Consider the following 12,067-nt stretch of genomic DNA (forward strand, 5'->3'; position numbering starts at 1 on the left):
AAAAGACCTGTGCCTGGCAAATGACAGGGTATGGCCACTGCTAGAAAAACCACTGCTTCCCCTGCAGCAGCTTGCCCAGGTGACAGGCCTGGAGAAAGAACTGTGCCAGTCCTCCTGTTCAAGAGAACTTTTCTGCTGAAGCTGAATACCTGCAGAGATGATCGCCAAGATGCTGCAGTACCACGGGAATGAGGAGAATCTGGAATGTGAGAGCAGGCAGGTAGTGGTACAGGAAAAGTGTTTTCTCCATCAGGAAGAAGGGCAGGTAATTCACAGCCCAGCCTCCACCACAGATGCCTCCCGCTGACACCCAGAGCTGCCAGGCATCTGCAGGAGACAGGAGATGGGCATGTCAGAGCAGAACAAGCCACAAGCCTCCACCTGGACACACACACACAGTGCAATCAGACCTTCAGGGATGTCGTAAATCTTCCTCCTTCGCCGTAGCAAGTACCACAGGGACAGACACAGGTAGATCAGAACAGCAGCATTAGCTGAAGCCCAGGTGGCAACATTCCCAAGGAGGTGGATCTGGGCCTGCAGGATACATGATGGTCTAAGCCAGAAGCAGGAACATGTTGTGGTTTTTTTAGGTAAGTTTAAGTATTACCTACACAAACTTGCTAAATTAAGCTCCAGAATGTGCCTGCCTAGTAACCTGGAACAAAGCTGGTTGATAAACTTTGCTGCTTTAAGACTCGTGTAATGGAAGGCATTTAAAATATGCTATTGGAGATGCACTCATCTTCTAAATGAAATCAAGAATGGAAACTATTAAACTGCAATTTACCTTAAAAAAAAGAAAAAGCACAAGCAGACATGATTTAATTAAAAGCAAGTACTGTCAAAGCTGTATCTCATGCTAAAATAAATACCTCACCCCTTGTGGAAAATGTATTAATACAGGAAGAGTCCCTTGGCTGGAAGCTGCAGCTCTGCTCTGACTCCCTCTCCTGGAGCTCACATCTGAGCTGTTCTGCTTTCTCAACAGCTTCACAGCTACTTCTACCTCTTGTACTTACCCCCGAGGTCGGGTGGAGCCAGTAGGCAATATTGGTGTCCATTGTGATCCAGTCCAGGGCAGAGGAGCTGTACTTATGTTCTGTGTCTTCATTTTTTAATGTGAGTATTTTCCACTAGAAAAAGAAAGGTGAACAGAAGGCTTTCAGAATTGGAACAACAGGTGGGATAGCAGGCATGGGTGAAGAGCTCCAGATGTAAGATGTTAAGTTCCTAACCTGGGAGTGGAGAAACATTTTGCATATCTCATGTGGATACTGACCAATACAACAGTTTTATTTTGCTATCAAATGATGCACTTTCCTTAGTGAATTTCTACAAAGATAGAAAGGAGCATCAACACTACTCACTGCATGTACCATACATGACAGCTCAGTTTCAGGCAGCCTCTGGGTGCCCAACCAATTTTCCTCCCCCTTTTTTGTTACACAATCACTCGGGTATTCATTACTGGACAGCTCAGGTCTTTAATGCCCTTATAAGTGCATTCAGACACATTTTTTTTTCAGTGAAGAAGCCAAAGTATCAGCAAGGATTAAACAAGGAATCCTCAGACCCAGAGTCTACAGAAATGCTCAGGTTCCTGCTCTGCAGCAGAAGGAAAAATGAAGGGAATAACAAGACACTCACTTGCAATTCTGTGAACTTTGCCATGAAGCTGAGGTTTTTACTGATGTCCATCTGTGTGGGAGAGTGGAGTTCCACTTCCCTCTCTTTTTGCTCTTGGCCTGGAAGAAAACAGCATAGCTCAGAAATAACCACATAACAGGCAGAAAGCTAGAAAAGGGAGAGAGCACATAGGCTCCTCACTCTCCCAGGAGCCCTTCTCCAATACATCATCCAACTGCAACAGCACTTGGAGGGACTTTGTAATGATTCTGACATCATGACAGAGCCAACTGAAGACACATACACACAGAGCCACCTTCACATCACCATGATGTGCCCCCAGTCACAGAAATCTGCCTCAAGAACATGGCTGAGACATACTTTTCCCATATCTGTGCTCTTCCACATTCCACACCATGCTCTGGTGGTAGCCTTTGGACAGCTTCTCTCCAACCACCTCCAGCTGCCGGTATCCCCACTCAGGTAGAGATGCTCCACTGAGCTACAAGAGGAAGATAACTTTTAAACTAAAAATTCTGCCAATCTGAACTTCAGGATGGAAGAAGTTCCCAGGCTCTGCCTGAGCACTGCATGACAGCAAGGGACTGCCAGAAAATATGTGAAGAGTCACCACGCAAAACTGTCTCAACAAATGCTACAGCCATAAAATCAGTGATTCTGGTAAACTTTGTAAAGAAGAATATCTTTAATTATTCCAGCTGGTCTCACAGACACAAAGACTCAGCATCAGTTTGTAAGCCCCAGTTGTGTACAATGGTCACAACCTCTTGAGAAGCAGCACAGCTTTGATGCTGAAAGGGATGAAGTACCAGTGTGACTACCTTAAAACACACGCTGCTCTTTTGTCACAGTGAGCAAGTTTATTGTTTCCTTTAATTTACTTATTGGGGTTATTTGTTATAGTGGTTTAGCTATTTTGGAGCAGAGTTTTTGAGATTACAAGAACTGCATGAAGCAAAAGCTACAGGCAAATAAACATAACCCCACTTGCCTTTAGCACTGCAGAGGTGTTCACGTGAACAAACCTCACTTCTGACAGAATTGTCTTCCACACGTCCGTGTCAGACTCACGATTTACAATTTCCTACAACAGAAAGATGGCTTTTGATCCATGTTGTCTCAGCTGTTTCTGCTGGAGCATGATCAGCTCCTCCCCTCCCTTTGACCACTCACAACTCTCCAGAGGTTCTGTGCTGGCATGGAGATGTTATAATCAATATAGCAGGAAACTTCTTGGGCGTGGGGGCTAAGAGGGGCAGCAACATCATGCCTAGAAAACAAATAAAGGAAGATCCTCCACCACCATTTCCCAAATACATATAAAAAGCAAACCCATATGGAGTTGGCTTAGACTGGATTCAGTAATAAAGCAAAAAGTAACTCACTTATAGAGATTGCACTGTTTACTCTGAGAGAGAGCATTCCCCACAACCAAGAGCTGCCAGGAACAGGCTCAGAGGAAGCCAATGCAGATGCCTGCGATTCCAGGCTGGAGAACAAGCACTGATTGTGACAAACAGAGACGCTGTTCACTGGGGTTTCCAATAATGAACAAATTATATTTGGAAGGGACATAGCAAAAACCCAAGCTCAGAACAACCCCCTTCCTAATCTGAGTGATATTCAAGTACACGCAGATGCCCTTTGGGAGGCAGTCAGGAGGCAACTTCATACTGCAGGCTTTCAAAGCAGGCAAGAATCTCTGGCAATCAGCCACAGCACAGCGGATTCTCCAGCACATCTTCCTAACTTCCGGAGCACATCCTTCGGGTAGCAGCATGCCATCAGTCAGTGGAGTTGGCTTTGGGTTAAAAGTCACCCAAAATACTGAATACCTGCACCTGTCTGGAGTGGGGGCAGTGAAGAGGTGACCATGAAGATGCACAGAGGGGACTCTGTATTTAGGAATCTGCAAAACTACCGTGAAATGTGAACAACTGTGAAATCCTCTAAAAGCCACGAGTAGGGAAGAACAGAAGCAGTAAGCAACCATTAAGAAGTTTGTGATTAGGATCAAATTCCACTGCCGAGTCAACCAGAAAAAAATAAATAAGCATACAGCACCCTTCCTCTGGGCCACAAGGATGCTTTATGGAACTAACCACATGAGACCCCTCCTAGGCTCACTGGTGTAAAAATCCACAAATAACAGGCAGTTTACGGCATATCTGTGCTTCAACCCCTGAGTGGTTATTCTGAGAGCCAACCCAGCAGAATGAGCCAGCAGGCTTGGCACAGCAGAGCACGAGGAAAGGACTTACGTGTTGAGGTAGCGAGTTGTGATGCCATGGACCAGCTGCACGATGTGCCCGTGCCTGACGGGCCGCGGTGGGTTGCTCACCACAAGCTGCTGCCTGGTGAAGGGACACCCAAGAGAAAATGGTTAAATTATATGTATCTTTATGTAGAACACAACCTTGTCACAACCAAGTTGTTAGGTCATGAAGCTGCAGGCAGGGACAGACATTTAGGCAAGAAAATGAGAAATTAAAGCAGTATCTAGGTTGTACCAGAATGGAAACAAAGCTCATCAAGGCAAAGGTGAGTTAAGGGCAGAATGAGTCAGAGGATCAGTAATGGGATACTGACACTCCAGGCATTAGGTCAGTCTCTGAATCCAGGTCAGTCAGGAGTGAATTAAGGTTATTCCCCGTGGCACAGCTGTTTGGTGGCTTGTGTGAAACACTAAGTGCTTCACTGGGTCTGATGGGTACTGTATTACAGCTGATGTCACTTTGGCACAATTATAGGAGAATTAATGGCTTTCTCCACCATACAGAGTAAACTCTCACCTTGCTTCTGGGCAGGGCCATGGCAAGGGGGAACACTGCAGTTCACTGAACTGCTGTCTGTATTTTACTGAAGGACTTCACATCCTCCAGTGCTCATAGGAGTGTTTTGAGTTTGAAGAATTATAACAATATATCTGGGGTCTATGGTTCTGGTAAAGCCCCTACTTGAAAGGTTTGCACCATGGACAAACTTTCCCAATGAGGACATGACTTGTAATGGCACACAGTCCTTCTGGTAGGACTCCTTATAAAGTTCCCAGAACAATGTAAGAAACCTACAGAAGCAACTTTTTGATCAGTATGGAATTGTATCACTCAAGGGCTTTTACTGGCTAAACAAGAGCAGAGAGTCCTGCTCTGCACTGACAGTGACAATGGCAAAACACTTCAGCACAAACCAGGCCTCTCAGGTAAGGCACCACTTGGAATCCTTCCCTATGTGGCAGATCTTACAGCTCACTCCATGCTTCTAATACAAAGAACTACTCATTTTTCAAAAGTGTTTTCTATTCTTTTCTGAGACTCATTCAAGTTTGATGAAACTCATCAAGACACTCTAACACCACGGCTCACACACTTCAAAAAGCAGAGCTTCCCTTTCATGCAAAACACCTGAAGAATCTCCACTGGTCCTGTGAAAGTTCCCCTTGTGCACAGCACAGCCCACGTTCTGACAGGAGCAGTTCAGACAGGATTTGAGAGTTCTCAATAATGCTTTTACCACACTGAGGAGGACTGTGCAAAGAGCTGCAATCACTTGCTCAGATCACACAAGGCTTCTGCACCCATAAGCAGCTAAGAATTATGTCCAATCCAATCCAAGCCCTGGCTGGGTTTTGGAAGCATATAGATTGAACTTAAATTTCCTGCATACTCACATTCCAGGATCTTTGACAATCCACCAGTTGTTCACATCCTTGAAGGGATAGCAGGTCACCTGCTGTTGATGGGAACTCCCTCGGCCATTCTCATACCTGCACAGGAAGTTACAAAACCCCACAGAAGTGTAAAGGTACATTGCTGCACTCACCAGTGCCAGCAATACAAACCAGCACCACATCACTGATCACTCCTACAGAACACAGGGAATCTGAAGGATTAATGACGACATTGCCAGCACCTAAACTGCTACACTTGGACTGGCAGGTGAAGCAGCAGAGCCTGCTTCCACCCTCCCCATACAGACCCCAATTGCTCACCTGATGGGGTAAGTGTTGGTGTGAGAATGGAGCCAGCACTGCACGGGCTTGCCCAGCACGTTCCGCAGGGTGATCTGAGAGCCGTAGGCCACCTCTAAGGGCTGACCCTGAGTGATTCGAGCCAGCCCACCCTGAGAAGGGTAAGGACAGGATAAATACAAAGAAGAAACCACCCAGAGGCTGTTTAAATTCTATTGAGTCACATGCCACTTCAACACAGCAGTATCTTCACACAGTGCCTTCTCATTTGGTTTTATCTACCAAAATCAAGTCTTGCAGCACCATACTCAATAGATAGTAAATAGACACCTAAACACCGAAAAAACTAAAAGACTACAGGGTCTCAGGAAATCCCTAAAGCCATGTTCTAAAAGACAGGCTAAGAACTCCTATCGTATACCACATCACCACATGAGAGTTCAGCACTGTATCTACTTCTGTGGAGTTTCCCGTAGGAAGGGACAAACCTTCAGCAGAAGAGTGAATATATTGCTCTTGGTTCACTGGGAAAAGCTTTTCATCTGTTATTAGGATTTCAGTCATTATTGCTTCACCTTAAAGCAGTACTACAGCAGCAAAATAGTTAAATGACATAAAAGGGAAAAAATACGCAGGATCAGAGGAACAGGACTGAACACCACCTAATAGTGAACATTTCCCCCTCTTCTCTCTAATAAATCAGTTCCAAGACCACATTTCCTTTACCTCTAAGCTGGCTTGGAAAGCACTTGTCATGATCTGGTCATGAGGCCCAGAGCGATACAGCAAAGCCAAGTGAACATAGAAGAAGGAGAGGTACAACCCCATGGGGATGATGATGAGGGCCAGACCCCGGGCTAGAAAATGGCACAGCAAGGAAACCTGGAAGAACAGAGAAAACTCACTGGTTCATGCTCTAGATATTAAAAATTCCAGAACACTTAGCTTGTTTTGTTTTTTCTAAGTTTTCCCCACCACTTTCATTCAGCTGTAACTTTGTGGGCCACTGGATAACTTCCAGCAAGGATTTGAAGTGGAGCTGGCAGGAGTGTGTGAGACAAGTGCATGTTCTGAGTCACACATTACCAAGACACAGATAACAGCAGAAAAGACAATCACACACACATATTGTTCTTAAACTTAATTCCATCTTCCTCAGCAACTGAGCTGAGAACTGTGCTAAGACAGGAGGGTTTCCAGACAAGGAATTTTAATACAAAAGCCAGCTACAGACAGCAGTGTTATCTGTGGGCTTGAAAGGCTCCTGCACTGAAAAGTTACAAGTAATAAATTTTGCATGCTGTGCTACCTACATTTGACAAGTCCTGGTCTCCTATCATGTGCCAGAAGTGGAGTCCTGCAATGGCCAAGAGCAGCATATAGGTAAACAGGCCCATATATTTCACTCTGAAAAGAAAGTGCATAAAAAATGAACATGGTTAAAAACTACACAATTACCTAACACAAGATATAAATATGCAAACATTCTCTTGAACAGGAGGCATTAAAGTCCAGGTAAGACATCATCACTTACCCAACTGCACAAGAACAGGCTACTCCAGTCAGCAGGAGCCAAAACCACCAGCTTCCAGAGAAGGCACTTAAAGATAAATGTATTAAATCACTTGCTAGGCTCAGTTTAAAGATAATTTTACTGTACTAAGGATTACTTCATCCTCTGCAAGGATCAGAGAACAAAAGAGACAAATATCTCTAAACTGAATGCCTGTAAACAGTTATAAAGGAGCATTAAGTGACCTGATATCATCAGTGTTTCTGTGCACAGGAGGAAACCTTCCAGTAAAAAATCTGCGTGGGCAAAGAAGTGCTACCAAGGGATTTTATTTCTATTTTAATATTAAAATAAGACAACCCTGCTAACAGTAAAATCAGTCTTTAACACTGCTCAGGAGAAAACATCTGGGCAGCCATACGAGAGGTCAAAGCATTGGATTTTACAGACAGATGAAGTGAGTTGCAGAATGGTTAAGAGGCATAGAAAAACACAGTCTGTGACAAAAAAAAATGTCACCATGAGAATATCCAAAAAAGTGGGAGACAATTCAGCTTTACCTGTGCTTTTTCAAATTGTAGAACTTCAGGTAGGACAAAACTGCAAGCAGGATAAAAAAAATCAGTATTGATTCCAGAAGCATGAACCTTGATTGAGTGATCAGAGAGTTCTCTGTTGGAAAAGAGAGACAGACACAAAATTAGAGAAACTTCTCTATAGGCAAGTGCTACCTCAGACTTTTAAATCGTTATCTAACAGAAGGACCTGCCCTTTTAGGGACAGCCCATTCCTACTGGCTGTAATGGGCAAGTGCTGGGTTTAGAGGGACAAAAACCTTCCAGCAGGAGCAAATTACATGGCCATAACTGTTTCCAAGACAAAGAGCTGGGTGAGCAGTCAAGTCTGTCAGGAGGCAGATAAAGCTGCTGTACTTCCTACAAAGGCAAAGAAAATCAGTACTGGGAAATCCAGAGAGGTGCTTCTCAAGGCAGAGTCCAGGCAGTGAGCACAGCAAGCAATGAGCACCACAACAGAACTGCGGGAAAGGAAGCTGCAATGAGCCAGAATCAGAGCAGCTGGTAGCTAGGAGAGGTGTCTCTTATCAGGCTGCTAAAAGGCTGCTGAGAGGCTCTTTTCCTCTCAGGCAGCTGGCAGCAGCCCCTCAGAGAAACAGAACCAGCTGAGTTGTACACACCAGAACAGTGTCAAATCACTGTGCTAAGGACATAGGCTGGTTTGCGGCAGTTTGGACATGAAGAAATTTGATGAGCTCTGACTGCAAGTAGGGTCGTCCTGCTGTTAAAAACCAGTATGTTGTAACTCATCCTGCAAGCCTCTGAGGAAGGGAGTACAGGCCTCCTTGGATACAAGAAATGTGGTTTCTTGTGAGGCTTTTAAGGCTGCCTACTTCGCTTAATATTGAAATGGACTTGTGTAAAGCCTAGAAGGGCAGCCTGCTGCAGAGCAGTGAGGATGGAGGAGACCAGGGAGGCTCAGCACAGACTGACAAAGGCCAGGGCTGACATGTTGTCAGTGTTTTCTGGGGAGATGCTACTCTGCCCTAAAAATTCCTAAGGAGAAAAGGGACTCTTTTCCCCATGTATGAAGAATGGGGCTCAGTGGAACAACCTTACCTAAGAGAATAAGAAGAGCAGCTCCAAGTGCAGCACAGTGGGAGAAGTGCAGTTCAACCAAAATCTGGTAGGCTAAAGGCACACAGAGAGCACCAGCCAGAGCTGGCAGGAGTCGCAGGGACCACACAGGAACATTCATGCTGTATTCTGAAACAGAAAACAGGAGACAGTGATGCACCAGTTTGGAAACTTAACTGCAGAGAGGACAGACCAAGACAGAATTTCTTAGCTGTTAGATGAATCTAACTCCTACTTGTACTAATTTGTCCATCTTGTATTGCTTAAACTGCTTGGCTGATTTAGAAAGCTTGTGCTATGAATTCATAGTGCTTTTAGCTTGTGCTAGAGACCTGCAGAAGACTTATTTAAAAAGAGAAGTGAAGGTGTTGGATAAAGTGTTACTTCCACTAGACAGGCAAAAGGAATCTGTCAGTTGCTGAAATTTTGCTTATTTTCTCTAAAGAATGAGACAGTTGAAAACAGCTCTTACCAGCTCCGATCCTGTTCCATAGGAAGTTTCCATCAAATCCTCCTAAGTAACCTACAACATGAACAAGAGAATTTCCAGTCTCAAAACATGTATAAAACCTGGTGCTAAATTGGGAACCATTTCCCAAACACACAGCTTTTTCTTGCATGAAGGCCCTCTTTCCCAAAAGGGTCCTCTTTGATACTGTTCTGTCTGCAGCAATGCTTGAGAATGTGCAGAGGCACAAAGAATATAAATTGGGAACAAGGGATTCTCAGTGACAAAGTCAGATGTATATTTAATCCCTCCCTCCCATACAGACACTTTCATGTTGTGATAGCTACAGAAAGGAACTGAGGCTTGTTGCCTATTTCTTGTCACTAGCAGTTCTCATCTTACCTTTCTCTTTATCCAAAGGACTAGATAGCAGTGAGGTGATGGATACATGGCTTCATCATCCCCCCTCTACTCATGCAACAGCCCCCTAACAATCCTAAATAAAGGAAAACTCAATTCTGTCAAGCTCAGAGTCTCTCATTTGCCTTGTGCCCTCCCCCCATAACTGGATCTGATGATTCATTTCTAACCAGCACCTCTCTCTTCCACAGGAACATGCAACAGGCACTTCCCAGTTCCAGGAGACCTTACCTCCCAAGGCCAGCAGCATGTGGCCAAAAGGTGGGCCACTGTCATCCACAAAGAAGATCCTCTTCATGTAGAGTGAAACGAATTGGCCATAATAAACTTCATCAAACCTGAGACACCAGAGGCAGAAATATGTCAAATCTAACTGGAATTATCCTGCAGGGATACTCGGAAAGCAAACACTGACTTGTTGGCAGAAAGCTAAGAATGCAACGAAGCACTGAGGCTTTGCCCCTCCTCCTCAGGGGGTTTTATTAGGGAAGGACTATCACCATATTGGCATTGTTCAGCCTGGACAAGAGAAGGCCCACAGGGGTGACTTAGTTGTGGTCTCCTGGTACCTGAAGGGAGCCTACAGGAAAGATGTGAAGAGACTACAAGAGCCTGGAGTGGCAGGACAATGGGGAATGGCTTGACACTGACAGAGAGTGGGCTGAGATTAATTTTTAGGAAAGAATTCTTCCCCATGAAGGTGGGAAGGCCCTGGCACAGGTTGCCCAGAGCTGTGGCTGCCCCATCCCTGGAAGTGTCCAAGGCCAGGTTGGATGGGGCTTGGAGCAACCTGGGATAGTGGAAGGTGTCCCTGCCCATGGCAGGGGGTGGAATGGGATGAGCTTTAAGGTCCCTTCACACCCAAACCAGTCTGGGATTTTGTGACTCTATGATTTACAGAGGCTGACATCAGCCAAGCTGTGCTCTTCTGCTCCTGCATTCTTACCCACAAATGTTTGACAAACAAGTTTGTGTCATTCAGGTAGAAAAGAAACTTTACTCACACCACAGCCCGTGGATAGCAAAACCCCCAAAGACGACTTATTAATCCCATCACAGTCAGTGCCACGAGGTTCACATTGATCTTTGCAGTGACCACAACTGGCTCCTTCAGAAACCCCAACATCCTGTCAAAGGTTTGTCTGAACCTTCAAGAGCAGAAGAGAACAGCAGTCACCCTTTGGCACACAGAGCTGAACACTTCACAGAAAGCATCAGGCCTAATTTCTGCTACAAGCAGCTCATGGTAATTCGTTTCCCAAAATCCTCTTGCTCTTCATGTATCTACATTTCTATTCTATGTACAGGACTAATTGTAAAAAAGTTACTAAACTGACATACTTTTCATCTGCCCTGCTTCTGCCTGCAGTAGTAAGCTAGAAATCCTGTTTATTCTTACACTGGTTCTCCAGAAACACAGCAGCTTAATTCTCCAGCCTATATTCTGCTTTGTGCAAGCACACCTCACAGCCCAAATTCTGATGCTACTGATGGACAACCCATGTGCTCAGGCACCAGATTACCTCACTAACTGAGCTATTTAGAGCTCAGGTAGCTTTAAAAACCCCCTTAAACAAGTTACTTCCTTGCCAACTTAGGTATTTGTTTGGGGGTGGGGAAGGGAGAGGCAGACCCCTCCAAATCCCCTCTGCCTTACAAAGCTGGTTACTGGAGCACACATATAGGTGCTGTTTAAGCAGAAGTGCTAAAAGCTAGGTCAGAAAATAACAGAGAATCAGCGCTGTGTCTCCTCACCTCAACACAACGGAAAGTTACCAGAACAAATCCATCTGCGTGGCTTTGATCAGGAGAGAACAAAGCGGGATGCGAGCACATCACCACCATCCAGAGCGGTGCCACTGGCCTGGTTTCTCTCTGCCTACAAAACACAAGCGCTGCGTGGAACAGAGGTTTTCAGGAGCCCTTGGCAGAGCTGTGCTCCCCCCCTGGGCTCTGTCAGCCCCTCGCAGGCGCTGGGACCCCGGGAGCACCTGACGGAGGCCCCGCTGGTCCCGCAGTGCAGCTGGGCTCGGAGCGGGTGTGCAGCACCACCTCGGGCTCCTCCTCAGGGCACCCTCAAACCCCTGCCAGGCTCTGCACCCCTCATCAGGGGGCAGCAAGACCACCGCCCCACCCCGCCTTGTTCCCTTTTCAAGCTCTCGGGGGGACAGCAGGACTGCTGACCGCACAGCTCCCCCTCAGAGGGTCACTAGGACCCACCGCGCACCCTGGATCCAGCCCTGGATCCTCCCTTGAGTGTTTCTGGGGGGCAAAGGAACACCGACCCGAATCCCCCCCACCCTCCGGAGACATCAGCCCCCCCCAGACCTCGCCCACCCCCCTCAGCTGTACGGAGGTGATGGGGGTGAGTGACCGGCGGGCGCGCGGGGGGGGGGCGGGGGGCGGGCGCGGGC

The 12,067-nt window shown here is 46.1% G+C and overlaps 1 protein-coding gene across 1 annotated transcript in view; it reads right to left on the minus strand.

Moving 5' to 3' along the window:
- The window catches only part of POMT1 (protein O-mannosyltransferase 1), a 12,955-nt gene extending 903 nt beyond the window's left edge, over window positions 1–12,052 (minus strand). Inside the window, exons 1-20 of the mRNA XM_008642199.2 lie at window positions 11,982–12,052; window positions 11,409–11,532; window positions 10,658–10,801; window positions 9,885–9,991; window positions 9,258–9,308; window positions 8,768–8,914; window positions 7,694–7,805; window positions 7,155–7,220; window positions 6,934–7,027; window positions 6,347–6,502; window positions 5,642–5,772; window positions 5,321–5,416; window positions 3,912–4,004; window positions 2,824–2,920; window positions 2,642–2,734; window positions 2,011–2,131; window positions 1,651–1,748; window positions 1,023–1,136; window positions 411–537; window positions 150–327 (exon numbers count right to left, since the gene is read on the minus strand). Coding sequence (XP_008640421.1) covers window positions 150–327; window positions 411–537; window positions 1,023–1,136; window positions 1,651–1,748; window positions 2,011–2,131; window positions 2,642–2,734; window positions 2,824–2,920; window positions 3,912–4,004; window positions 5,321–5,416; window positions 5,642–5,772; window positions 6,347–6,502; window positions 6,934–7,027; window positions 7,155–7,220; window positions 7,694–7,805; window positions 8,768–8,914; window positions 9,258–9,308; window positions 9,885–9,991; window positions 10,658–10,779 — 2,003 coding nt within the window. The 5' untranslated portion in view covers window positions 10,780–10,801; window positions 11,409–11,532; window positions 11,982–12,052. The remainder of the gene's footprint in view (window positions 1–149; window positions 328–410; window positions 538–1,022; window positions 1,137–1,650; window positions 1,749–2,010; window positions 2,132–2,641; window positions 2,735–2,823; window positions 2,921–3,911; window positions 4,005–5,320; window positions 5,417–5,641; window positions 5,773–6,346; window positions 6,503–6,933; window positions 7,028–7,154; window positions 7,221–7,693; window positions 7,806–8,767; window positions 8,915–9,257; window positions 9,309–9,884; window positions 9,992–10,657; window positions 10,802–11,408; window positions 11,533–11,981) is intronic.
- Window positions 12,053–12,067: the final 15 nt, after the last annotated feature.

This window comes from Corvus brachyrhynchos, unplaced genomic scaffold (genome assembly GCF_000691975.1).
Source record: "Corvus brachyrhynchos isolate BGI_N302 unplaced genomic scaffold, ASM69197v1 scaffold59, whole genome shotgun sequence".
Taxonomy (NCBI): domain Eukaryota; kingdom Metazoa; phylum Chordata; class Aves; order Passeriformes; family Corvidae; genus Corvus; species Corvus brachyrhynchos.